Consider the following 26,980-nt stretch of genomic DNA (forward strand, 5'->3'; position numbering starts at 1 on the left):
CAGCCAGCAAATAAACAGAGAAAGGAAGACGGGTGTTACAATATTTCTTTCAACTGTGCCCTAACTACCTGGCTTTTTTTCACCAGGCCCTACCTATCTAAAGGTTCTACTGATAACCATAGAGGCTGTCAGTAAAACTTTTACTATATAGTTCTGTGGAAATATTTAAGGCCCAAATCAAACAAACTTTCTTTAAAATTATTACAGAAAGTAGCAGTATATAATACAAATAAATATATAAATCAGTAACATTGATTTGGCATTATATGCTGTTTGTAATTGTCAGGCTAGAGTTTTCTCTGGCAGCACAGGTTAGTTTACAGCAGTATCTCCACGTACACACGAGTAATCTATCATACTCAGACACCGACATGTACTACAGCACTTGAGAGCAGGGATTTCTCAACTCCTTGGTCATTGATTACAATTGCTTGTGTGGTTGATAGTTGACCAAAACATTTTGTGATGCATGACTATACTATGCTGAATAGACATAGTGACAACAGGGATCTTTGTTTTGTTATTGATTGTAAGAGGAAAGCTTAGAACTTTTCATTGTTGAATTTGCTGTTGGGAATTTGTATTGGGTCTTTATTATGTTGAAAAATAGAACTTCTATCCATAATTTGTGTGACTTTTTTTTGAAGTTACAAAAAGATGTTAATTGTTATTTCATTTGAATTTTTTTCCTTCCATATTTTACTGAGGCATAGATTCCTGAATAATGAATTATTAACAGATAAGGAAATTTTGTCTAGCTTTCTGTACCTATCACAGAAGGCAGTATTTTAAATTTTTAAAACTTTCAGAGAGATAGGGGAGAAGAAAAAGTGAGCTCTTAAAATTTTTAAATGAGGGGGCTGGAGAGATGGCTCAGTGGATAATAACACTGACTGCACATCCAGAGGTTCTGAGTTCAAATCCCAGCAACCACATGGTGGCTCACAACCCTCTGTAATGAGATCTGATGCCCTCTTCCGGTGTGTCTGAAGACAGCTACAGTGTATTCATATATAATAAATAAATAAATCTTTAAAAAAAATTTTTTAAATGAGCTTATGTTTTACAATTACAAAAAAGAATGAATCACATGAGGATAACTTTTTAATGCCCTACCCCAAAATACAACATTCAGTAAGCACTAAATAAGAAACAGTTTTAAAGTATTTCTTTTCAACACTTGGAAAAAAATCTTTAGAAACAGATTCCACCAAATTAGTACAGCAGTGCCCGCAAACAGTACACAGTAATTATGTTTTATTGCCCTAGTTCCAAGATTACTCTTTGTTCTGATATGAGTGTGTAGATGTAGACACTCTTTGTATTGGATGAATTAGAATCATCATTTATCTTGTATTCACATATAACAGTTAACTTTTGCAAGTCAGTAACTGAGTATTTACCTACACACAAAAAAAGAAAGAAAAAAGCAACTTTAAAGTAAAAATATATTTTTACTTTATATAAATATTCATTTATTTACTAAATGCAAGCTATATAAATCATTCTACATGTAGTCCATATGAACAGCCCATATAAAACATTTAGGTTGTAACATAGCAAAAGTGGTTGTTATTACATTGTTTTCAGTAATAAATCTATTTTAAGACTTTGATTTAGTCATTTACCTTAGGTTTAGGTGAAGTTTCTAGTGGTTAAATGTTCTGCAGTATACCCAGTAAATTTAAGCTGTATCTTAGTTACTCTTTTAGTACTTTGAGGAGACATCATGACTAAGGCACCTTATAAACGAAAGTATTTAACTGGAGGTGTGACCACAGTAGGGAACTTGGAGGTATGCAAGCGGTCCAGACTCGGGAATAGTAGCTGAGAGCTTTACATCCTGGTTCTCAGACAGCAGGCAAATAGAGCAACACTGGGCCTTCAGTGAGCTTTTAAAACCTCAGAGCCCAAACCCCAGTGACGTATCTCCTCCAAGAAGACATAACCTTCAAATCCTTCCACTAACTGGGGACCAGACATTCAAACACATGATTTACCCTTGGGAGCCATTCTCATTTAAACCATCATAAGCTGTAAAGAAAATATTTTGTCTATGTTGGGGAATAGTTCAGTCAGTAAAGAATTTGCTGCATAAGCGTACAGACCTGAGTTCCATCACCAGTACCTTTGTAAAAAAGGCCTGGTACTGTAGTGTAAGTCTCAACACTGGGGAGATACAGACAGGTGGGTCGCTGGTGCTTACTGGCTAGCAAACCTAGTGGTTCCAGACAGAGACTTTGTCTAAATAAAACAAAGGAAACACACCCCCATGTCCATACCCATAGTAGACACAACCACACCCACATCCAGAGTGGACACACAACCATACCCACACCCACAGTGGACACACAACCACATCCACACCCACAATGGATACACACCCATACCCATACCCACAGTGGACACACACCCACACCTACACCCAGAGTGGAGTGCTATTTACTTTTTGATATAGAATCATTTAACTTTATGGCCCAAACTTTATAATGTTCCATCTTTTTTTTTAAATGTGTCTTATTATTATTATTATTACTTCCTTTTCTTTTTTCTTTTTTTAAATTATTATTATTATTATTTAATACTTTTTTACAGTCCAGGAGTTACCTCCCTCCCAGTCCACCCTCCACCATGTCCTCATCCAATTTCTCTTCCCCTACCCCCTGCTTCCTCACCGCCCCGCCCCGGCCCGGGGGGGGGGGGGGGGAGGGGGGGGGCCCCCCCCCCCCGAGGCCCACCAGACCTCTCCACTCCCTGGGGCCTCAAGTCTCTTAAGGTTTAGGTGCATTTTCTGTCACTGAGGCCAGACCAGGCAGTCCTCTGCTGTATATGTGTCTGGGGGCCTCATATCAGCTAGTGTATGCTGCCAGGTTAGTGTCTCAGTGTTTGAAAAATCTCATGGGTCCAGGTTAGTTGAGACTGCTTGTCTTCCAATGAAATCGCCCTCCTCCTCAGCTTCCAGCCTTTTCCTAATTCAACCACAGGGGTCCCTGGCTTCTGTCTATTGGTTGGGTGTAAGTATCTGCATCTGACTCTTTCAGCTGCTTGTTGGGCCTTGTTGCTCTCGGAGGGGAGCCATGGTAGGCTCCTGTCTGCAAGCACACCATAGCATCAGTAATAGTGTCAGGCCTTAGAGCCTCCCATTGAGTTGGATCCCAATTTGGGCCTGTCACTGGATCTCCTTTCCCTTAGTCTCTTCTCCATTTTCGTCCCTGCAGTTCTTTTAGACAGGAACAGTTCTGGGTCAGAGTTTTTAACTGTGGGATGGCAACCCCATCCCTTCACTTGATGTCCTGTCTTTCCACTGGAAGTGGACTCTACAAGTTACAAGTTTCCTCTCCCCATTGTTGGGCATTTCATCTAAGGACATCAAACATGTGGCAGGTCCTATATCTTCCTCCTGAGGCTAGGGTCACAGGTGTCTGGCTCTGTTCCAAGCCCTCTCCTTTTCATCTTTAATGCATGAATGAAGCTACTGTTTATTGTTGGTGAATAAAGTTGAGGAAGAGATGAGACTGTGAAAATGTTAGAGCTTAATAAATTCTAGTCATTCTGATTCCTTCTGCTCCTCATTTTAATTGATGTAATTATGAATTTTATATATAGGAGCTAAGGTGATGTTTTGGTAAGCCTGTAATATTTAACCAGAATGTGTTGCTTAGGATTATTTACAAGTCCATTTTATTAAAGAGACAATAACATGTACTTTGGGGTAAACCAGTGTGGCTGGTTGTGAGAAATTTGAATTTTGTTCGTTGGACTTTTGAAACATGATATTTTGTGTAAATGAAATTTTAGTATGTGTCCTAGTTTGCTTTCTGTTACTTTGATAATCACTATGACCAAAAGGAAATTTGCAGGTGTAACCCATCATCAAAGGAACCAATGCAGGAACATGGAGACAGGAACCGAAGCAGAGGCTATGGAGATTGGCTGCTAACTGACTTGCTCAGCCTTCCTCTTAATACACCCAGGACTACCTGTGCAAGGGTGGCACTGTCCCACAGTCGGCTCGGCCCTATCGTGCCAATCATTAATTAAGAAAACACCCACAGACACTCTAGTAGGCCAGTCTGGTGGAGGCAGTTCCTTAATTGTGAGGCTACCTCTTCCCAGATGAGACTCTAGTTTGTGTCGATTGATAAACATCAACCACCACATTATGTTAAGTAACTATGGTCTTTATTAAATCTTAAAGCTACTAAAATTTTATTTAGGGTCTACTTGACCACCAAGATAGATATAGAGATAGATATAGATATAGAGATAGAGATAGAGATAGAGATAGAGATAGATATAGATGATATAGATATAGATACAGATACAGACATAGATATAGATATGATATAGAATAGATACAGATATAGATAGATTTTATATTCTGAGAAGTTTTTTTCTGTTTTAACACACTAAATCTTGGATAAGAAGTTCTAAATGTTATATGTAAGATACAGTGTTCTTTTAACTTTTATATCAGTTAAATTTAATATTTGAGGTATATCTTAACATACCAGGTACCATTTTGAGTTCTTTAGCTCTTACTCTGTATTTGGAAGGATTCAGAAAACATTGCTGGTACTTTATTATTAATAACTTAAGCAAGTTGTATTTATTTAAAAACCAAAAGATTTTGGATATTTATTGTCAAAATTGTTGGTCTTTTACATAGTTTTTTTTTTTTTTTTACATAGTTTTTTTTTTTTCCTTCTGTGTTTCAGTTGGCCAAGTAGTATGGTTTATGAGTAAAGTCCTTGGGAGTGTGGTTGGGGAGATGGCTGATGGCTTAGTTAGATAGCATGCTTGCCCTGCAAGCATGAGGACTGTCAGTTTGTACAGGACACATTCAAACTAGGAAGGAAACTCACATAATTAAAAAATGTGGCGAGAAAAACCCAATACATGACAATTTAACTGAATCTCATAGTATGTTAATACTTATAGGATCTGGGCTTTAAATTTTAGTTTACTTGACAATTTTAGGTAGGATTTAAGGAAAAGAACGTTTACACAGTGAAATGATACCAGGAGTAATGCTGTAATTGGATATCTCAAACTTTGCTTTAACTTTACTATAGGAAAGACTGCAATAAGGATAAAGCTGTCGTTGGTTAAGATACACTAATCATGTCTTCACTGAAGTGTGAGGTGCTTGGTACTTAGTTTAGACTGCAACTTCCTAGTTCAGATGCAGTCGTGCTTTGTCCATGTTTGGAATTGATTGCAGATTGGTTTCTGTCTTACTATGTTATGTTAAAGAGTGGCCTAGTCTGATAATGATGCCCTGTGAAGCAGTTTAGCAGAACACTCATTTCTCCTTCTTCCTGAATGCCTGGCTAGTTTTACTGTGACCAACAATCAGTTGATGGTTGAAACTATAAGAGAATTAAGTAAGTTGTGACAAAATTCCAGTTATTTTGAACTTAGAAGAGCAAAATGAGCTGACTTAGTATGTCATTGGCAGTGGGGCATCCCTTTAGCAGCTAGGGAATTCTGTACAAGACCTCTACTCATGTGAAGCCTTGGTTCTTCAGTGTGTCCCATGAGGGAATTTCATTCAGAACAACCTAGTATGAAGAGAAAAGTTAGAGTTTATTAAGAAGAGATTGGTAGCCCGGTGATTGTGGTGCATACCTTTGATCCCAGCACTTAGAAGGCAGAGGCATTCAGATCTCTGAGTTTCAGGCGTCGACTCCACAGAGAAATCCTGGGGTGGTTAAACCTAGATTCAAGCACACTGATTAATAGAAATAGAAACACTCAGAAAGGATGGAATATGCCCAAGTATGGATATATGTTTCCCCAGAACCGTTAATTACATTAGCAATTGCCAAAATACATAAGATGTCAATGACTTCTGAAATTTTACTTCAAAAGGTTGGGGAGGGACCTTCCCCCACCCTTATTTCATAGTGCATTTGCGTATATATGTTCATGTGCATGTACATGTGGAGATCAGGGTTAGATAGCTTCATTGTCTTTTAATCTTATTTTATTAAGACAGGGTCTTTTCTGTACCCTTGGCTTCTCTGAAACTTATTATGTAGTTTGGTCTAGTCTAGAACTCAGAAATTCGCCTGCCTCTGCCTCCTGAGTTCTGAGAATAAAGGTGTGTGTCAACACACTTGGCTGTCTTTTATTTTTTGAGACACCTTCTCCAACTGAACTGATGTGGCTGGACTGGCTGGCCAAGAAACCCTCAGGGGTCTTCTTAGCTCTTGCTCCCCAGCAAAGGATGACAGGTGTCCACACAGGGTTGTTGTTTGTTTTACTGTTGATTTGGGAGATCTGAACTCGAGTCTTTGTGCTTATGTGACAAATGAACCATCTTCCCATTCTCCCCTCCTTTTTGGTATGTGAGATCCCAGGGTGGTTTCGGAAATGCCTTGGATAGAGTAATCTGATCAGGCAAAGCTATGGGGTAAAAAGGTTGCACAAGAGTGTTAAGACATGTCTTGTATGCAGGGCATGGTCCCTCATGCTTGTAATCTCAGCACTTCGAAAGCTGAGACATGAGGACTGCATGGTTTCTAAGCCAGTCTGGACTTAACAGTGAGTCCAGGACAGCTTAAATGCAGAGTGAGACCATTCCTTAAGAACAAACAAAACACACACAGAGAGAAAAGGACACATCTTTTACTATAGTGGAGTTCCTTGTGAGATTCCATGTTTTTTTTTTCCCCCCGGTTTATAGGTGTGAAAAGGCAAAGGTCATACTTGGTTATATACTTTTAAGCTGTAAGCATGATTTATCAATTTTTAGTATTCTTATTTGAAATATCTTTATAAAAGAATTTTGACTATGTTGATATCTGATGCAGCAAATCTTAATTGTGTTAGAATTTTTGACCTACAGCTGGTTAAAATCTTGTCTATAGGAATGACAGACTACAGAAAAGCAGAAGTTCTCATTGTCTAAATGTAGTAATTGAGAAAAAGATACTTGGCGTTTTGAGAAACTGTGGCTTCTCCCCTTTGTCCCCTAAATTTTCTCCATTTTTCTCTTCCCCCTCAGGCAAGATAGCACCTGTACTGTGAGGGTAAGCCTCTTTGGGAATACTATTAGAGAAAGTAAGGACGTTTATCTCGTAGGTATGTGAAGTTAAGTGCAACAGAAGAAAATAGCTAGTATTAACTTGTCTAAGATTCTAGTATGCATAGCCTATGTGATAAACACACAGGATGTGTTCAGAGTAATGAGCTAAATGAAATTATATTAGGAATAAAGAAAGAAGCTGTGATTTGGAGAAGCAGTAAATGTAGTGCCTCGTTAGCATTTGCATGCACATTGATTTTAGGCTTAACTATGTATATGAAGAGTCTGAATACATGGGTGGAAAACAACCAGTTCAAATGCAATTTTAGTTCCTGGAGATAACAGTGGTACTGAAAGCTGTGGGCAAACTATGGGTATGTATTCTTGAAGGTAGAATCAGTATTTCATGATGTCTTTTAAGTGGGGTATGGTCTCTCATGCCTGTAATCTTAGCATTTGGGAAGCTGAGACATGAGGACTGCATGGTTTCTAAGCCAGTCTGGACTGGACTTAACAGTGAGTCCAGGACAGCTTAAAATAGACCATTCCTTAAGAACAACCAAACAAACTCACAGACTCAGATGTGAGTGTGAGAAGAAGTGTAAATGGTCTTGTTGATTTTATCATGCAACTGGAAAGGCAGGAGTGCTGTTAGCTAAGATGGAGGGATTGCTAGGTAGGCACTGCAGTTTCAAGGGAGGACCCGGAAATGGTTTTCGATTAGTTTACTCAGTAACAGGTTTCCTTATATCATTTTCGTAAATCCTTTTATTTTGGTTGATTCCCTCACCTTAAGATACCCTTCCATCTCATTGTCCATCCTTCTCCCCATCGACATTGTACTGTCCACAGTATTCCCCTTCCACATTGATTATCTCTTGTTCTGTTGCCTTGTCCCCTTCCTAGGCAAGGATCCCATTCTAGTTCCTTGCCCTATTCCCATATTTACTTCCACTTAGATATACAGGTTTAACAATTAGAAGCTAGGATTTAGCAGCTCCTAGAATATGCAGCTTAATATGCTGAAGAGGAGGAACAAGGAGGCTCATGAATTAGGCTGGCCTAGGCTGGAGAGAAGGCTCATTCTGGACCAGTTTCACAACTGTCTTTAACTGCAATCCCAGGGAACCTCTGGCCTCTAGACACTAGGCATATGTGTGTTATACAAATACACAAGCAGGGGAAAGACAAATGCATACACACAAAATAAAAAGGACACATAAAGGAAGCTGATAGTTGATTATAAGAGAGAACAGATAGTACTTCTCCTCCCAAGTCTCGCTTACATCACTTAATGCTTTCTAGTTCTTCCCATTTCCTGCAGATTTCATAATTTCATTTTGTTTTGTGGCTGAATAAAATACTTTTGTGAGTATGTCTCACTTTGTTATCCATTTGCTGATGGGCATCTGGGCTGATTTTGTTTCTTTACTATTGTTAAAAGATCAGTGATAAATAAAGGGCCCTGTGAGTATGTGTCCCAGAATGCGTAGCAGAATCGTATGGGAATTTTGTTTTCAGTGTTTTGAGAAACTTCTACACAGATTACTATGGTGATTATATCAGTGAATAAATTTATTACTCCTTTCCCCCATGCTCTCACCCATATTTATTTTCTTGATGGTAGTCATTCTAACTAGGATGAGGTAGATCTCAAAGTAGTTATAATGTATGTTTCTTTGATGGGCATCCATATTTTCTTTTAGAATTGTCTGTTAAGTTCATTGACCTACTTACTGATTGCGGGTTCATGGGTTATGCGTGTATGTGTTTCATTTTTGCAATTCTTTATGTATTCTACTTACTAACTCCTTGTCTGAAGTATAGCCGACGAAGATTTCCATTTTCTAGGCTGCCTTAGGAACTCAGGCTTTTTATTTGCTTGCTTGCTGTTTTGTTTGAGATACTGGTTTCTCATCAGTTATTTTTAAGTATGGAGTTAAGTCATAAAAACTGTTGTAGATGTATGCATTTGAGAACTGTGACCATAGAGATACTATGTAATGACTAAGATTAGGCACGTTCATTAAGGTCATAGGCATGGAGAATAAGTCCAAAGAATGAGGCCTGCTTATACCTTACAACCTTAGGAGATCTGAGAGAGTAGGAAAATGGACAAAAGATGATGAGAATGAACCCTAGTGAAGTATGGTAGAATCATTTTCTTTTCTACACGTGTTGGTGCGGGGAGGCTGTCTGCCTATGTTTGTACACATGTGCCTGTGTGAGGCCGTAGATTGAAGTCAAATAGTGTTCTCAGTTGCTGTCCCAGGATCATCTGACAGACCTAGTGATGCAGAATTATTAAGGACTGATTACTCTGTCTCGGCAGATATAATCAGTCAACTATTCTGCAAGTGTGTCCTTTTCAGGACAGTAATTTGTCTGTAGATGAAAAGAGGCAATTCTTGCCTAGTGGCTGTCTCACCACAACTGGAGTAACTCCAAAGATGCTCAATTTCTTCTTAGAATCCAAGACAGGAAGCTGTCAGGAGCAGACAGGTCTCTAATCAAAATGAATATTAATACAGAAATGTGTATAATGTCAATTCTGTGGACTTCTGACGTTTTGAAAACCAACTATCCGTGTAGGGCAATCTGGACTGCTGTCTGTTAACTCCTTTCAGCTATTTCTAAATAAAATATGGAAAACACCCTAACAATAAACTCAGAGCCATGAAGTTGCTATAGGCCCTTAACTCACAGGCTAACCATCTCAAATCAGTTAAAAAAGTTAAAGAAGGACTGGGTCTAAGCCTTGTATTCCTAAATGTGTTATATAGGCACAATGCCTATGAGAGTAACAATATTAATCTCACTTTTATATCAATAAGAAACTCGTACCAATAAAAACCTTAAATTTGAAATCAAAGTAGATTTTGTACCATTTAAGAAATTATAGCTTCAGCATAATAACAATTATACAGATTTCTACCAATAGGTTATGGCTATGCAATAAATCCTACCTATTTCTCCCTGTTCCAACAAAACCATTACTTTTCCCTAGAAAGACAGCCCAATATTAACCACCTCAGTCCCCAAGCCCAGGGAATAGGGGCTCCAACTCTTCATTAACTTCTTCAAGCTGGTTACAGACATTGAGATATTAGAAGAGGGGCGAGGGAAGAGTAAATTGATAAGCCTCTGATGTCTGTGTCTTCACTGCATCCAGCTGAAATTCCAGGACATCAGAGGTTCGAACAGGTCTGCTAAGCTTGCTTGATGAGTAGATACCCCAAGGCTTTGTATTCTGCAATATACAATTCTCAAAACAAATTTTAGTATCAAGATAATTTTTTGTTTGAATTCTGGAATCTAATCTTCTGGCAGCCTGCCTTTGTCATGTCTAATCCATATAATTCTGAGAGTTTCTATGAGGGTATGCTCCCACCATCCTCCCTTTCCTGCCTCCCTGCTCTCAAATTCCCCAACACTAGGGAATTCAAACTTTTAGGAACCAAGGCCCTCTACTTCCACTGATGCCTGACAAGACCACCCTCAACTACCTATACAGGTGGAGTCAGGCCCTCATTCTTATACTGTAAGCACTTTACTGACTGAGCCATCTCCCCAGACCACTCACTACATTTTAACTGTTAATAAAGTCTAGGTATTTGTAGTTTATAACAGATCTTCCACTTTGTATTTGGTATATTTTTGCTGAATAATAAAATAAAGATGTGTTTGAATTTGAGGTACCTGAACAAAAACTAGTATTTAAAAACTGTTAGTGAAATTTTAAAAAGGGAAGGAATAATAGAGTTTTGAAAACTAAAAAGAGCTCTTACTTTGTGCATTTTTGTAGAATTTAGCATAGTTTAGTTTTATTCCAGTACTTGCATAGAATGTTTTTATCATCCTCTAGAGAATTCTGTACCCTTGTCTAGTAGCTCCTAGGCTCTGGTGTAACTTTCTTCTGTGGAGATGTGGGCAATCCCCACCCCTACCCCCACCCCCCACACACATCAGATAAAGCATCAAGGACAGATCAAAGAAATTATTCCAACGTCTATTGTCCTGAGGCAGTGCATCTATTGGGGTTGCTTATAGAAGTATGGATGCTAGGGCAGCTGCATCACCAAGAAGCTGGTGACAGCTCATGAAGGGTTCAGCACTTGCCCTCCTGCCCAGCTGGTAGAGAAGCTACACTGGAGTCTCCTCTTCTCCAGTGATTGTTTACTATTCTTACACAATCTTGGGAGAAACTATGAGACTCTTCCACAGTTTTGTGAGCCTTTTAAGTCCATGAGCTTCAGTTGAAAGTTTCAATTTGGAGAGAATAGCTACACAACACCAGGCAACTGCATATTTGCTTTGTTTCTGCAGATAACAAAAAAACTGTTTATTGTGGATTTTTCAAATAAATAAAACCATACACTATATGGCCTTTTGTCTGGCTACCTTCTCTTAGCATGATATTTTCAGGACTCATTCATGGTATACCATATATTGATATATACTATATTCTGAGTATACTCCATTCTATTTATTATGCTTATATATTCAGTTGTTATTGATGGACATCTGGGTTATTATAAGTAACATGAGTGTTCATGTACAACACTTTATTTCATATGTTTTATGTGCTCTTAGATACATACCTAGTAGTAAAGAGTTGCTGGGTCATTTGTAATTCTATATATAATGTTTTGAGGAACCATCAGATTATTTTCCACAGTGGCTGAGTGCTTGTACCATACTGGAATTTGTTACTTCCATGTGCTATATTTAGTTAGATCTCCTAAGACAGATTTCTCCACCTAATTTCTCAGTCTTCCTCTTCTTGATAATGAACTTTTACCATCCTGGCCATTTCTTTAACAGTTCTTTTAATACGAGTTTATTTGATGCTCCCATCATTTAAATTCAGGTTGTATACTTTTGTCCTATGTAATTCTAAAGCAGCACTTTTCAACCTGTGGCTTGCAATCCCATAGGTGTTGCGTATCAGATAGCCTGCATATCAGATAGTTGTGTTGCAGTTTGTTATAGTAGCAAGTTTACAGCTGTGAAGTAGTAATGAAATAACTTTATGAATGTGGTCACCACAACATGAGGAACTGTGCTGTGAGGGTGGCAGCATTAGGAAGCCTGAGAACCGTTGTCCTACAGCATTTCATTTAGGTGACACTCATCAGATTCAGTTACTCTTTGTTCTTCCAGAAGTAGCTTGTAGGAGGAATCTCTCTGACGATATTACTATTATACTTTTTAATCTACTAATTTTAGCATCTGTAGGTGATTTTTCTTCTTTAATGCTGCTGGGGATTAAACCCAGGACCTTATATATATTAAGTATACATTCTGCCACACCCACTTTATTAGTGAGTTTTGACCAAAGTAATTTGCTAGATGTAGATTTTGCATCATTCGTCATGTGGAACTCTGTGCTTAGTGTTACAGCATGTTTTTTTAAACGTAAAATCTTTTTATAATGAAATTGATATGATCTTAAATAACCCTATAGTGACAACCATATTGGATAATGATATTGTGTTAGTGATTGAAACTATATAAAATTCATTTGGGGGATGCTTTTCTAAAGTTTCCTAATTAGTGTTCATTCAGAGTAGAGTGATCCTAGTACTTACATTAGCCTGTGGTCTTCCAGTTCACAGATTGTATGTTCCTATATTTTTAGTGTGATAAGCTAAGGAAATGATTATGTACTTAGAATCATTTATCAAAATTTGATAATAATTCAAAGGTCTATTTCAAATACCCAGATGTATGGCAGATTGGGAATTAAAAAGAAATTCTTTACCTTACTTGGTCTGAAGAACATGCAGGAAAAATAAATAAATAAAAGCAATTTTTTTTTTTTTTTACCTAAGGCAAAAACCAGAATGTTAAATGTTCTGCATTTTGTGTTTTTATCATTCATCAGTTCATTTAAAAAGGTAATAATTTCCAGAAGTGCTAAGAAAGGTAAGGAAAACTAATTAAAGTAGTTAGCAGTTATAAAGAGGCAAATTAAAGGAAGTTAAAAGGGAGATAGATTGTTGTGGAAGTGGCTTGATTCCCATTGGTGTGTCAGTTTCCTGAGTTCTTCCTTAGTTGATAATTAGTTTCTGAACAATGACTATTATTATTCTTCCAGAAGAGTATTATTATTATTATTAGTCTTCCAGAAGACTTTGTAATACACCTCTTTTTCAAGACTGATGTATCTCTAATATATTCTGTTAATCTCATTGTTTTCTAGGAATACAAGAATTTCCAGAAAATATTAAAAATTGTAAAGTTTTGACAATTGTGGAGGCCAGTGTAAACCCTATTTCTAAGTAAGTCTTTTAGCTGAATTATAAGCTACCGTTTTACTATAACAATTATAGAGAAATAACAATTTTGTAGTAGAACATAGAATATTTCTTTAGCTACTTTAAGAAAAAATTAGATCGGTCTTAAAGTTATACAGAGATTCAGGTTTGTTTGTTTTGTGTGTGTATGTATATGTGGGTGAATGTATATGAATGAGTGTTAGGTCTGCATGTATGTCTGTGTACCACGTGTGTGTACTCTTACACACACTGTGTGTGTGTGTGTGTGTGTGTGTATGTGTAGGTGCATGAAAAAAGGATGGGTATTGCTTGCCTCTATGTTTCTGTACCATGTTTGTGCATGGTATCAGAAGAGGCTAGAAGATGGCTGTGCATCCCTGGAACTGAAGCAATAGACACTTGTGAGCCACCTGTGGGTTCTGGAAATCAAACCTGGATTCTCTGGAAGAGTAGCCAGTACTCTTATACCCCAAGCCATCTCTCCAACCCCACAGATCTTCCGTTTTAGATACTTTCTTTCTGACTCATATACCTCAGATACAAATTTGAGATCTAAAGAGAGAATATGAGTGCTCTAGATCTCAGAGTAAAAAGTGAGAGTAAAATTTGAACATACCATCAGATGGGGGCATTTTCAAAACAAACTAAGAAAGAAAACTGAAGAAAAGGGTAGATAATTGGTTATAACATATTCCTGAGGGTATGTGTTCTTTTATAATAGTAAGGTCTGTAAACAAAGATTTTCTTGCCCAAAAGCTGTTAAATGTTACAAAATTGAATGTTAATGCTAGCAGTAAATAGAATGAAGCACAGCTTAGTACAGCCGTGTTGAAAGAATATCCAGAATATCTACTCAATGAGAAGTGGTACCAAAACTTTACTGTGGTTGGTTTGCTTGGTTTTGAAGATGGTGGAATGTTGTGAGGTAAAGGAAAAATAAACAAGTCAAAGTCTGACATATCTTACTGCATGGGAATTGTATGCCTGTTACAATCCAGGACAAATTTCTAAAGATGAAATAGATACTCATTTGGATTTTTTTTCCTAGCATCAAGTTTGACATCTGTAACTTGTTTTATGAGCACATGTGAATAGAAGTTTAAAATAAGAACAGTTTCTTACCTGTCCTTAATCTGTCATTTACTTGTTCAGTTTCTCCTTTGCTCACTATGAAGCTCTACAACCTTAATTATTTATAGACCCAAACATTGAAACTGAAAAACAATATAAACCCAGTGATTTTTAACTGTTGGCTATTTAATCCTTGGGTACATTTAAGATTTTTTGGAGATTTTGCTTTTCACAGTGAGCATGTGAGTTTGTGTATGTGGTGTGATGTGGTGGTGGTGGTGGTGGTGGTGGTGGTGGTGGTGTGTACTGATGCTACTGGTATATTAAGTTTGTATAATCTAAGTTTATAGTTTGACATCCTACAGGACCAGTTTTCATAACAAAGAACCATTCGTCTTATTACATTATTAAGTGTTTAGAAATTCCTTATATAATCCTTTTAATTTATGTTGGATGAGATATATTAAAAGGTACTTGTGCTTTCATTGTTATGTCTTACATATAATTTTGTGGTTGTGGCTCATTTTAAATGTAATATTTTGTACAGATTTATGATACTAAGACATTTTATCTTCCTTTTTACAAAGACAGGCTGTTACCATTTTTACAACAAATAAGTTGTTAGAAAAAGACAGCTTATTTAAAGATAACTAATAGTAAAACATAACTGTTATTTGTTGAGAAGCTATATTTTTATACAAACTCAGATTTTTGGCAAGAGACTGACTGACATCTTAAACATGTACTTAATTTAATTTTCTTTTGTATTTTATATAGGCTCCCTGATGGGTTTTCTCAGCTGCTAAACCTAACCCAGTTATATCTGAATGATGCTTTCCTTGAATTCTTACCAGCTAATTTTGGCAGGTAAATTATAGATTAAAGACATTTATATTGTTAGCTTCTGTAATATTCACACAACTTTAAAATAGTAACACTTACTAATTACAGTCCATAGGAATTTCTTTTGTAATTTTTCCAAGCATATCAGTTCTTTAGTTCCTTTGAATTATTTCTACTCGGATTTGCAACTCCAAGTAAACAGTAAATGCCAGTTGAAGAAAATACTTTTTAAGCTGGCAAGATCAGATATTTCAATGTGAGCAGTGCATCTGTCTTTGAGACACTCAGTGCTGTGTTAGCATTTACAAAATTCTGAAGTGACTTAACAATTAGCTGTCTTCCTTTTGAGAATTAAAGATCTTAAGAAAGGGGTCCTCTCTCTGAGGTCTCTTTGATCTCTCTGTCCCCACCCTCAAGTGTCAGGGTAATTTATCTTTGTGATCCTTAGTGTTCCCTTAATTTATTTCTTTTTAGACATTTACATTATTATCCTATAATACTAGAGTAGTAAGCAGTTTTGTAGGTATTTTTTAGTAAAAGACATACAGTTTTTTTTCTAGAATTGAAAATTAGGAATAAACACTCTGTCCCGTTGAAAATGTATTAAAGTGGTGTGCCTGGGGCCAGTGGAGAGGCTCTGCCAGTAAAAGCCTTTCATCGTGAACTGAACCCTTGAAACCTGAAAAAGGTAGAAAGAAAGAATGGACTGCGTAATGGTGTCCTTTGATCTCTACATTTGTGCTGTGGCACATGGATACCCACACATACACATAATGCACATACAATAATTTTTAAAATGTTTTTAAAATTGTGCTCAACAGTTGTGGTGGTGCACACCTTTAATCCGATCACTTCACAGGCAGAGGCAGGTGGATCTCCATGAGTTTGAGGCCAGCCTGATCTACAAATCAAGTTCCAGGACACCCAGTGCTGTTACACAGAGAAACCTTGTCTAGGGGGGAAAAAGTTTTTTTTTTTTGTGTGTGTGTGTGCCCAGTTTTTTTTTCTCTCACTTTAATTTTGAGGAACACAGTGTTATTTGTTGTTGTTTGGTTGGTTTTGTTTTGTTTTGATCAAGATCTTACTATGTAACCTCTGCTGGTGTGGGACTTTCTATGTAAATCAGCCTGGCTTTGAACTCACAGATCCATCCACCTGTTTGTGCCTCCAGAGTGCTGGGATTAAAGGGTGTCTAGCTCTATTCAAATTCTTCTTTACCTCTCTTTCTCATTCAACTTTCCTTTATATGTATTCATTACACAGTTGATGCTGCTAGTTCACTTTAAAATGTGGCGCTTGTTAATGCAGTTCCTTGTATTTGATTCTTTTGTCTTGATGTGTTCTTTATTTTACAGATTAACTAAACTCCAGATACTAGAACTTAGAGAAAACCAGTTGAAAATGTTGCCTAAGTAAGTCAGTATGTTGCTGTTTCAAATCCAGTTTAGAGTTTTTCATTCTTAGACCCTGTTGTAGTTTTATTTAAAATGCAAGAATGTTATTTTGGGAGACATGTTTTTATATAGTTATTTCTATTAAAAATAAAAATGCATAGGCCTTTTGGTGTTAAGTATGGTACCATAACACTGATTTCATACCTCCGTGAACCACAGTCTTATATGTGACACAGAAAATCTTATATTAAGAACATAAGTCTCAGACAGATTCAGAGTGATTCATGAAATGTTCATGTGAAGTTTTGTAACTACATGCCTTTTTAGGGTTCTGTTGCTGTGAAGAGACACCATGCCAAGGCAACTCTTACACATAAAACATTAACTGGGGCTGGCTTACAGTTTCTGAGGTTCAGTCCATTATCCTCATGGTGGGAAGTATGGGAGTGTCCAGGCAGATATGATGCTGGAGGAACTGATAATTCTACATTTTGATCCGAAGGCAGCCACGAGGAGGCTCTTGTTCCACACTTGCAGAGCATAAGAGACCTCAGAGCCCAACCCCACAGTGATACACTTCCTCCAACAAGGCCACACCTCCTCATAGTGCCACCAGCGTAGGCCAAGCATTCAAACACACGAGTCTGGGGACCAAACCTATTCAAAACATCACACCACAGAACTTTTTGTATGGCTTTATAGTCTTGTAAAACTAGAAATGAGTGATTGGTTCTCTGATATAAGCTAACATCAAGAAGAGAAAGTCCAGCGACAGGCCCAAGGTGGTAACCAGTTCAAGGGGAGGTCCCAAGGCCTGACATTACTGAGACTATGGAGTGCTCTGCTCTAAAAAAGGGACCTATTATGACTGCTCTCCAGAAGACCCAACAAGCATCTGAAAGAGTCAGATGCAGATATTTGCACCCAACCAATGGACAGAAGCTGCTGACTCCTGTGGTTAAATTAAGGAAAGTCTGAAAGAAGTTGAGGAGGATGACAACCCTGTAGGAGGACCAGGAGTCTCAACTAATCTGGACTCCGAAGATCTCTCAAACACTGAACTACCAAAAAGGCAGCATACACCAGCTAATATGAGGCCCCCAACACATATACAGCACAGGACTGCTGGGTCTATGTTCAATCAGAAATGATGCACCTAACCTTCAAGAGATTGGAGGCCCCAGGGAGTTTAGAGGTCTGGTGGGGTGGGGGCTTAGGGAGTGGGGGTGAGGGTAGGGACAGCTTCATGGAGACGGGGGGGGGGGGGTTTGGAAGATGTGGAACAGTTGGAGATGGATGGGGGTTTGGGGGAGGATGAAATCTGGAGTGTAAATAAATAAATAAATGAATAAATTGGGGGAAAAAAGAAATAGTAATATTAAAGCATTTAAAAGACAGAACTTCTAATTCAAAATAGACTGTAGTCTTTGGCCATTTACTTACCAATAGAATTTTAAATGCATCACTATAAAGTTTAGTGATTTACCATACACATTTACAAATAAAATTTTAGGAGAACATATCCATAGTTGTTAAGCTTTTTCTGGCTGCTCTTACTTTATAACAGATATTAAATAATTTTAATATATCATTTTTCTGTTATACTCTTCTCTAATTAACATGTATGTATCATGTATGTATGTCTCCTACATGATTATATGTCGTTGAGAACAGAGACCATATTTTAGTTACAAGTGACTTTGTTAACCCTAGTGGTTTGCTTTATTATATGAATGAAGTTTGTAGTCGTGCTGATAAATATAAATTAGAAAATTATATTATGGGCTGGAGATGGCTCAGTGATTAAGAGCACTAACTGCTCTTCCAGAGGTCCTGAGTTCAGTTCCCAGCAACCTCGTGGTGGCTCACAACTACCTGTTAATGGAGATCCAATGCCCTCTTCTGGTGTGTCTGAAGACAGTGATAGTGTACTCACATACATAAAAGAAAGAAAGGGAGGGAGGGAGGGAGGGAGGGAGGGAGGGAGGGAGGGAGGGAGGAAGGAAGGAAGGAAGGAAGAAGATTATATTATGATTTTATGAGGTATATTAGTTCAAAGCTTTCCTGAGTATGAGATAAGAAATAGCTAAAAAAAAATTATTTATTGTAATAGCTAATGACAGAAAGGTAGCTTTCATTCACTGTGACAAAATGCCTGGTAAAAAGGTTTGTTTGTTTGTTTGTTTGTTTGTTTTTTTACTTTATTCAAGTATTTTATTATAGTAATGAGAAACACAACTAATACAAACACTTTCAACCCCAAAACTTGGATAGAAAGCAGAAGTGCAGTTTCCATTTATTGCTCTCTGTCTCTCTGTCTCTGTGTGTGTGTGTGTGCTTGTGCATGTGTGTCTGCATGCGTATGTATGTATGTATGTATGTATGTATGTATGTATGTATGTTTGCTCATGACATGATTGTTTGTTAAAGTCAGAAGATGACTTACCAGAGTCTGTTCTCTCCTTTCACCATGTGGGCTCTGGGAATCAATCTAGAGGGTCACATGTAGTGGTGAGTGTCTCCCTGCTGACATCTTGTTGCTCTGATACAGACTTTGAGGAAAGGTTTATTGTAGCTCATAATGTTGTATGTTTCTTTCAATTGGCTGATCCCTGGCCCTTGGCCTTGTAGAGAACAGCACACTCTAGTGAGGTAGAAAATAGTGATTACTGTGTGACATGTTGGAAGGAAAGAGAAAAGCAGGAGTCAAGTGGTCAAGTTTCTATGGCCCCTTCTTTACCTTCCCCTGGTCTAACTTTCTAACACTGGACCCCTTTTCTGCAGGTTCCACCACTTCTGAGTATACTACAGGCTAGGGACCAAGTTACAACATGTGTCCCATAGGGACGTAGAAGATGCAAGCTGTAGCCTATAGACTTTCTGATACCATAGGCAATGCAGTGAATTTTAACTCCTCTGAGACAGTTATAGAAATGAATTTATAAATATATTTTTCCTTCTTTAAAAAAACTGCATAATTAAAATCTTTGTAGACTTATAAGGTAGAAATACAGAGACCATGTTTTTAAATATTAGCTATATATGTACATTTAGATTGTGTGATCAGATTTAAATTTTAGAAAGCAAGCATGCATGCACATATGCATATATGAATAAAATGAGAGGGAGTCAGTTCTCTCCTGGGAATAGAACTCAGACTGTTAGACTTAGCAGCAAGCAGCTTTATCAACTGTGCCATCTTGCAGACTCTAGATTTTTGTGTGTGATTAAAACAGTGGGAAAACTTGCTTAATATATACAGTTAAATGAAACTTAATACTGCCTGAAGGATTCTGAAGGGCACTGATATGTTTTGAGGAACAGTCTAATTTCGCCTTGAATTAGGCAACATGTTCATATTCTAGTATGCCGTTTTCCCCCCTGAAGTTTCTGAAGTATACAAATAGAACCAAAGTTGCTCAGATCAACAGAGTTAAATGTTGAGTACTTGTAATGGATTTGCTCTTTTTGTCACCTACCTATATTACTCTCATTTTAAAATTTGCTTTAAACTGTTTCCAGGACACTCTCTGTGACTGAGCTTTTCCAGTACTTTGCTTTTCATTTTGTACCCTGGACCAAAAGTAGTAGGTTACATTTCTTCAAACTGCCCAACTATTTATTATGTATTCAATTGCTACAAGTAAATTTCTGCCATCTTGTCAGCTTGACAGTGTCAAAACAAGAATGTGTGTCTGTGCTCTTTAAATTATTTCTCTTCACAACCTGCTTCACATTTCTCACATCCCCATCTAGCTTTATAATAGTTTGAAGATATCAACTTGATAACACAGCATGTGACTATACATTTGATAAAGACCCTAGATATTCTTTTAGTATTTTAGGAAGGAAATTAGAACTACTAGGCTTCCTAGACAAAAATAGACATGAGTAAGGGAAATAGAACCTATAGTTCCAGAGGTTAGGCACTCTTATGTAATCTCTAACAAGTCACTGTTATGCAAAAGTCACTTTTATCAAGTTGTGAAATGAATTAAAGGGGTTGTGATTGAATGTCATGTTTAAAATATACAGATTGGAGAAAAGTGCTTTTATTCAGTTTGGGCCTTATGACATAATTCCATTACATTTGCTATGTGTGTCGTTACATTCTTTTCTTGAAAGCTGGAAAATGTATTATCACAGTTTTACTGTTCACTCTTACATATTTCTTAAAATTTTAAGGTCCCTTTGTTTTTTAAGGTTTTATTTCCAATACAATAATATTTGAATGTGTAATACTAATGGAAGCTCAATGAACTTGTCATAATATTTTATCTTATACTGCAAAGTCTTGGTGTGTAAGAAACAAGAGCTTTCTTATCTGGAAGGTGATAGTGCCTCAGTAGAAGAAATAAAATTATGGCATAATTTCCTTCATTTCAGAATCTGCATTTTTCTAATTTATTTTTAATTTGTTTTTAGATTTATTTATTTTATTTAATGTATATGAAGGTTTTACCTGAATGTGCCTAGTACTTACAGAGGTCAGAAAATGGCAGCAGATTCCTTGAAACTGGAGTTAAGTACAGTTGTGAGTCACCTTGGAGGTGCTGGGAACTGACTGTAGAGTTGTTAAACCAACTCCCCTGATGTTGTTTTAATTTTATTTTTTTACAAAGAAGTATTGACATCTTGGGGGAATGTTGAACATGATATATTATTGCTTTAACTTAAAATTTTTTCTTATTAGATGTACCCATTTCATGTGTGAGTGTTTGTGCCTGCATGTATGTCTGTGTACCATATGTATTTTTTATGCTTGTGGAGCTCAGAAGAGGGCCTTGGATCCCCTGGAACTACAGTTGTGAATGGTGGTGAACTACCATGTGGGTGCTAAGGATTTAACTGCAAGTCCTCTGGGGGAAGAACAAGTACTTGTAAGGACTGCACCTTCTCTACAACCCCTGTTGCTTTAATTTTTCTACTTGTATTCTTTAAAAAAAAAAAAAAGAAAAGGAAAAAAAACCTCTGAAAGGTTTCTACATTATATGGATATGTTTTAACCCATGAGATTTGGAAGTTTCTGTGTAATTGATATTTTTGTGTGGTTAATTTTTTGTTTCTTTGTCAATAGAACCATGAATAGACTGACCCAGCTGGAAAGACTGGATTTGGGAAGTAATGAATTCACAGAAGTGGTAAGTCCTCTGTGTTTCACAGGCTATGAATCCGGCATTTGATCAGGAATACAATGTGGAAGTGGAAGCATTTTTGTTAAAAATTAGGTGAAACTGCACGGCTTTTTAAAATTCTTAACCTGAACTCTCCAGTCCAGAAAAAAACCTAACCAAAGGATAATCTGACAAATGGTTAGACAAAATAGGAAATTGATGAGAAGTCTGTGGAAGAGATAACAAAAATATTTTAGTGTAAGTAGAAAATCTGACAGCTTACAAGTGGGTAGGGGAACCATGAAATGTAGCTTATGTGACATAGCTCCAAGTTTTACTTAACTTTTACTTAAGGAAGATTATTGAGGGGGAAACCTATTATTTTTGAGTTTGCATTGAGATCTATCAGTTGAGTTTCTGTATTCAAAGTGATCTATATTGCTGAGTCTGTAAGGAATGGTTTAAGTATGCAGTTTTTGTACTTGAGTTTTTAAAAATAGCTCAGAAAATAAGCCAGATACCTTAACAAAAAAAGAGGTATTCAATAATTGTGAAAAATCATATTTAAAATTTGTATTTACAATTTAGTTCAAAATTATGGCAGCTTTCAAATAATAGTGTTGAGAACAAGAATCTCTCTTGTGGGTTTTGTGCATTTCAATTATAGTCAGTAAAGTACTGTGGTATTTGGAATACCTTATGCTTTTTCTAAAGTATTTTTGCATAATGTATTTTAATTTTTAATTTTATATGTATGGGTGTTTTGCCTTTGTGTGTGTCTGTCTGTACACCATTTGTATGCTTGGTGCCTGAAGAAGCTAGAAGAGAATGCTGGGTCCCCTGGGACTAGAGTTAAAGATATTTGCGAGCCAGCATGTTCTGGAAATCAAACTCAGGTCCTCTGAAAGAACAGTAGTTCTCTTAACCACTTTTACTACTTACCCACTGGTCCAGCCTACTTTTTCATATTCTAATTGAAGATGATTTCTTATTGATTTCCCTATATTTGTAAAGTTGCATTTATGAAAATTGCATGTTTTGCTTCCTAAGTTATCTTTTTTGTCCTTATTTTTGTGAATACTATTAGCTTTCAGAATTATAAGAATCTGTTTTAGTGTTGCACTCAGAATGAAAAAAAGCAACCTTAATATTGGGAGGATAGGCCAGGGGACGTACACTAGTAGTCCCACCATGTGGAAGGGCAGCTAAACAAAAATCAAGCCCATAAAACCTACTACTGTACCTCAAAGACTTACCTATATTTGTTAACAATAAGTAAGAACTATATTTAACTTACGACTCTTGCTGTTCTGGTTGGATATGATAGTACCCTTTGCCATTGCATACTGATATGTGGGTCTTTGGGCTAAGGGACATAACAATTTCAAGGAGACATTCAAACCTTCAGCTTAAATAGCCCAAGAGCAAGTTCACAGCAACATAAGGGGGTTAGTGAGTTTAGCTCTTCAGTGTTGTATATCATTTCCCTTTACATATTCTGATAAAGTATTGTTGTCATGTTCCTCTTTCAGTCAAAGGACTTGTTTAGTTCCCAGCTCACAACTTGTAACTGTAGTTCTGGGGATCTGGATCCCTCTTCTAGCCTCCTGCATGCACATATGCACTCGCATACATACAAGCGCTTGACTTTTTCTCTTATGACCTTTTTCTAAAAGGCTATATCTCTTGATAATAAATAGTAATATTTTAATTATACAGTTTTAAACAATGGGTCCTATTTAATTATTAATTATATAAACATATGACCCAATTTGGTAATTCAGAGATTAAACAAATGTTAAGTAATCTACTTTTGAAAACTTTGATTTTCCCATTGATGATAATAGTTCCATAGGCAAGCACACACCTTGGAAGTGCTTCCCTCTCTTCTCTTCTTTTATTGTTCTAGCTAAAGATTACCTGGGAAATTCTGGGGCTTCTTTAGCCAGATACATAGTCATGTAGATTAATTGACTTCTTCCCCTCCTATGTAAACAGCCTGAAGTACTTGAACAACTAAGTGGATTGAGAGAGTTTTGGATGGATGGCAATAGACTGACTTTTATTCCAGGGGTATGTATATGAAAATCTCAGTGGTTCTTCATTTATTACTGTCTCTCTTTTTCAGTATTTGAATTGCACATTTAAAAGTTATTTCTAATCATTTAGTGAAAAAAATCATTTAGTGAATTTTTTGTGTAATTTTTTGTTAAGCAAGTTGAAACAAATTGTAATTTTTAAAAAACCATGAACATATTATTGATTAAAATCTAAAAACTTCCATAAAAAATTTTATTTAAAAATGCCCTTTACTACTAAAAAAGACCCCACATTTCTATTAGTACCAATTTCAGTCTTTCTAGAAATAGTTAAACTAAACTAAAATGATTTTTGTTTTATCAACTGAGAAATTACATGCTCTCATATCTAAAGAAGACATAATAGCGTCTCCATTCTATAGGAGGTAATGAATATTTCCCCAAGAAAACCATAACTGCTTGACTAAAGCTAATCTATATATTCATTATTAAACATATCTAGTTACATTTAGAAAACATTCACATTTAATTATTAACTGAAGCTTGATATTCTTATTACCTAAATTTAAAAAATTATTTGATGTAATAATGGTATTTTTTGTCTTTTACTTATAGTTTATTGGTAGTTTGAGACAGCTTACGTACTTGGATGTTTCTAAAAATAGTATTGAAATGGTCGAAGAAGGAATTTCAACATGTGAAAACCTCCAGGACTTTCTCTTATCAAGTAATTCCCTTCAGCAGCTGCCTGAGACTATTGGTCTGTATTGCTTTCAAACGGTTTTTTTTTTTTAATTATTAAAGACTTTTTTTTACTCAAGACTTACATAGAAACTCAGTATTACTGTTAATGTTTTACTGTACTACCACATATAAATGTTACTTGGTAGTTTCCCTGATGTGCTCCATTGCACAATTTACTACTGCTGTTGCTATTTTTATTTATCCTAAGCAAATTCCATTTTTATAACTTTAGTAAATTGTTACAACGAAGCTAGCCTCCTCAGTTTTCTTAGATTCCTAGCCCCTATTTGGAAACTGTACTTACTTCACTATTGACTGAGAGATAAGAAAATGAAGAAGGACTTTTAAAATTTTGCAGTGGATCTACAATTTATGTTAAATTTAGTTTGAAATTGTTTATTTGATGAAGTATTAGGAAGATAGATCACTTTGATGAAAAGTCTAAAAACTTAAATCTTCAAAGTGATGTGATAGAAAAACTGAAATATTTCTCAGTTGAAGTGTACCAGTTGTTTTAAAGTCTAAAAATATGTCTTAGAATTCTATTCTCATTTAATCAGTACTTTCAATTTTCAAATTGAAACATTTACATATACTATTTTCTTATTTAGTGATAAACATCCATCATACTGCTGTTTCTTTATTAATTCAGGAAATTGGAGTTAATTCTTCTCCATGCCATGACATTGTCTTTAAGAATATGAATGATGCAGACAAAGTGAACAGTGGAGACAAAATGTCTGTCTTCTTGTGTTGCTTGTATTTTAGTTTGGGGGTGGGTAATCACCTAGTTATTATTCAGGTTAAGTTAAACAGTGCAGTGAGGTCTGGAGAGATAATCAGTAAAGGGCTTACCTGGCAAGCATAAGGACTTGAGTTTGATTTATGCACAAACGTTAAAAGCTAGCCTTAGTGATGCCTGCACTTCGGTGTTCTCAGCACTGAGAAGACATATCCCTGGGCTCTTTACCCTAACAGTGTAACCTAATATGAGCACCAGGTTCCAGCACAAAACCCTGGCTCAAAAAAACAAGGAAGACGGTTCCTGTGGAAGGATACTCAGGGTTTACCTCTTTCTTCCCTCCACAAGTACATGCATGCAAAACACACACGCGCACACACACACACACACACACACACACACAAAGGTGAGGTATGTGAAGTTAATAAGTGTTGGGCAAGAGAGTAAGAGTGATGTTGGGGTAGTAGCTCCTGTAGGTAGATTTACTGATGTTTTCTAATTCTTATCAAATCTGAAGTATTTCACATTGACTATTGATGGACTTGCTTTCTAATCTAAGCTGAAAATGATTTATTATTTTTTCTCAATAGGTTCACTGAAAAATGTCACAACTCTTAAAATAGATGAAAACCAATTAATGTATCTACCAGACTCAATAGGAGGGTGAGTTGTGTGTGAGCATGTAGACCCTGGGAAATGTTACTGCTAACTTAGCATGCATCTCATCGCGCATCTCAGATACTTACAGGTTCACATAAGGAGCATCTAAAGCAGATGCCACAAACATTTCAAATAAATAATTGGCATATAGTTTAGTTATTTTTATAATAAAAATAGGCTTATTTATTATTGATAACATTTAGCACTTTATTAAATTTTATTATGTTTGTTAAAGTTCATGTTAATATGTTCTTCAATTTTGAGTATAGAACAGATTTTAAAAACCATGTGTTTCCATTTATAATTAAAGGTTAAGGTCAATAGAAGAACTGGATTGCAGTTTCAATGAAATTGAAGCTTTGCCTTCATCAATTGGACAGCTCACAAACATAAGAACATTTGCTGCAGACCACAATTACTTACAACAGTTACCCCCAGAGGTATAGGATTTTACATTTACTTGAGATTTTTATCTGCTTTTTAAATATCTTAAGTACGTTGGTGTTTTATTTCTTTTTGATAGTTTATTAATCAAGTTATACATTATCTGAATAATAAAATGCTATATAACTTTGAAGATGTTCCTAAACACTTTTCTTTTAATTTAAAAGGAATAGTTAGTTACTACAATAGTAATATTTTTATAAATGTAAAGAGCATTTTTCACAACTTTCAGGTATATTAATATTCCTTTGTTTATCCGTTTATATCCCAGGTTTGTGATTTCTAGTTTGTTTCTCTTTCAGATTGGAAACTGGAAAAATATAACTGTGCTGTTTCTCCATTCTAATAAACTAGAGACACTTCCAGAGGAAATGGGTGATATGCAGAAATTAAAAGTCATCAATTTAAGTGATAATAGGTTTGTAATCATTAGTTTGCTTATAGAATACATTGAATGAAGTTAAAGTGTCATATGAAATACTACACTAGTTAGTGTTTATTTTTTACATATATTTAAATTTTTTATTTAAAAGAATGAATGAAATATTACTTAACATATGATTGTCATGGTTCATTTTGAGCCAACATAACTACACAATTTCTATTCTCTTGTTA

General features: G+C 36.2%; 1 protein-coding gene across 4 annotated transcripts in view; it reads left to right on the top strand.

Moving 5' to 3' along the window:
* Window positions 1–26,980, top strand: part of Erbin (erbb2 interacting protein) — a 100,944-nt gene that overhangs the window by 34,015 nt on the left and 39,949 nt on the right. For all 4 annotated transcript variants that reach the window (XM_028784309.1, XM_028784315.1, XM_028784323.1 and 1 more), the window contains exons 5-13: window positions 13,239–13,317; window positions 15,163–15,252; window positions 16,584–16,640; window positions 21,700–21,763; window positions 23,735–23,809; window positions 24,391–24,535; window positions 25,852–25,924; window positions 26,232–26,361; window positions 26,668–26,783. In XM_028784309.1, coding sequence (XP_028640142.1) covers window positions 13,239–13,317; window positions 15,163–15,252; window positions 16,584–16,640; window positions 21,700–21,763; window positions 23,735–23,809; window positions 24,391–24,535; window positions 25,852–25,924; window positions 26,232–26,361; window positions 26,668–26,783 — 829 coding nt within the window. The remainder of the gene's footprint in view (window positions 1–13,238; window positions 13,318–15,162; window positions 15,253–16,583; window positions 16,641–21,699; window positions 21,764–23,734; window positions 23,810–24,390; window positions 24,536–25,851; window positions 25,925–26,231; window positions 26,362–26,667; window positions 26,784–26,980) is intronic.

This window comes from Grammomys surdaster, unplaced genomic scaffold (genome assembly GCF_004785775.1).
Source record: "Grammomys surdaster isolate TR1022 unplaced genomic scaffold, NIH_TR_1.0 99, whole genome shotgun sequence".
Lineage (NCBI taxonomy): Eukaryota > Metazoa > Chordata > Mammalia > Rodentia > Muridae > Grammomys > Grammomys surdaster.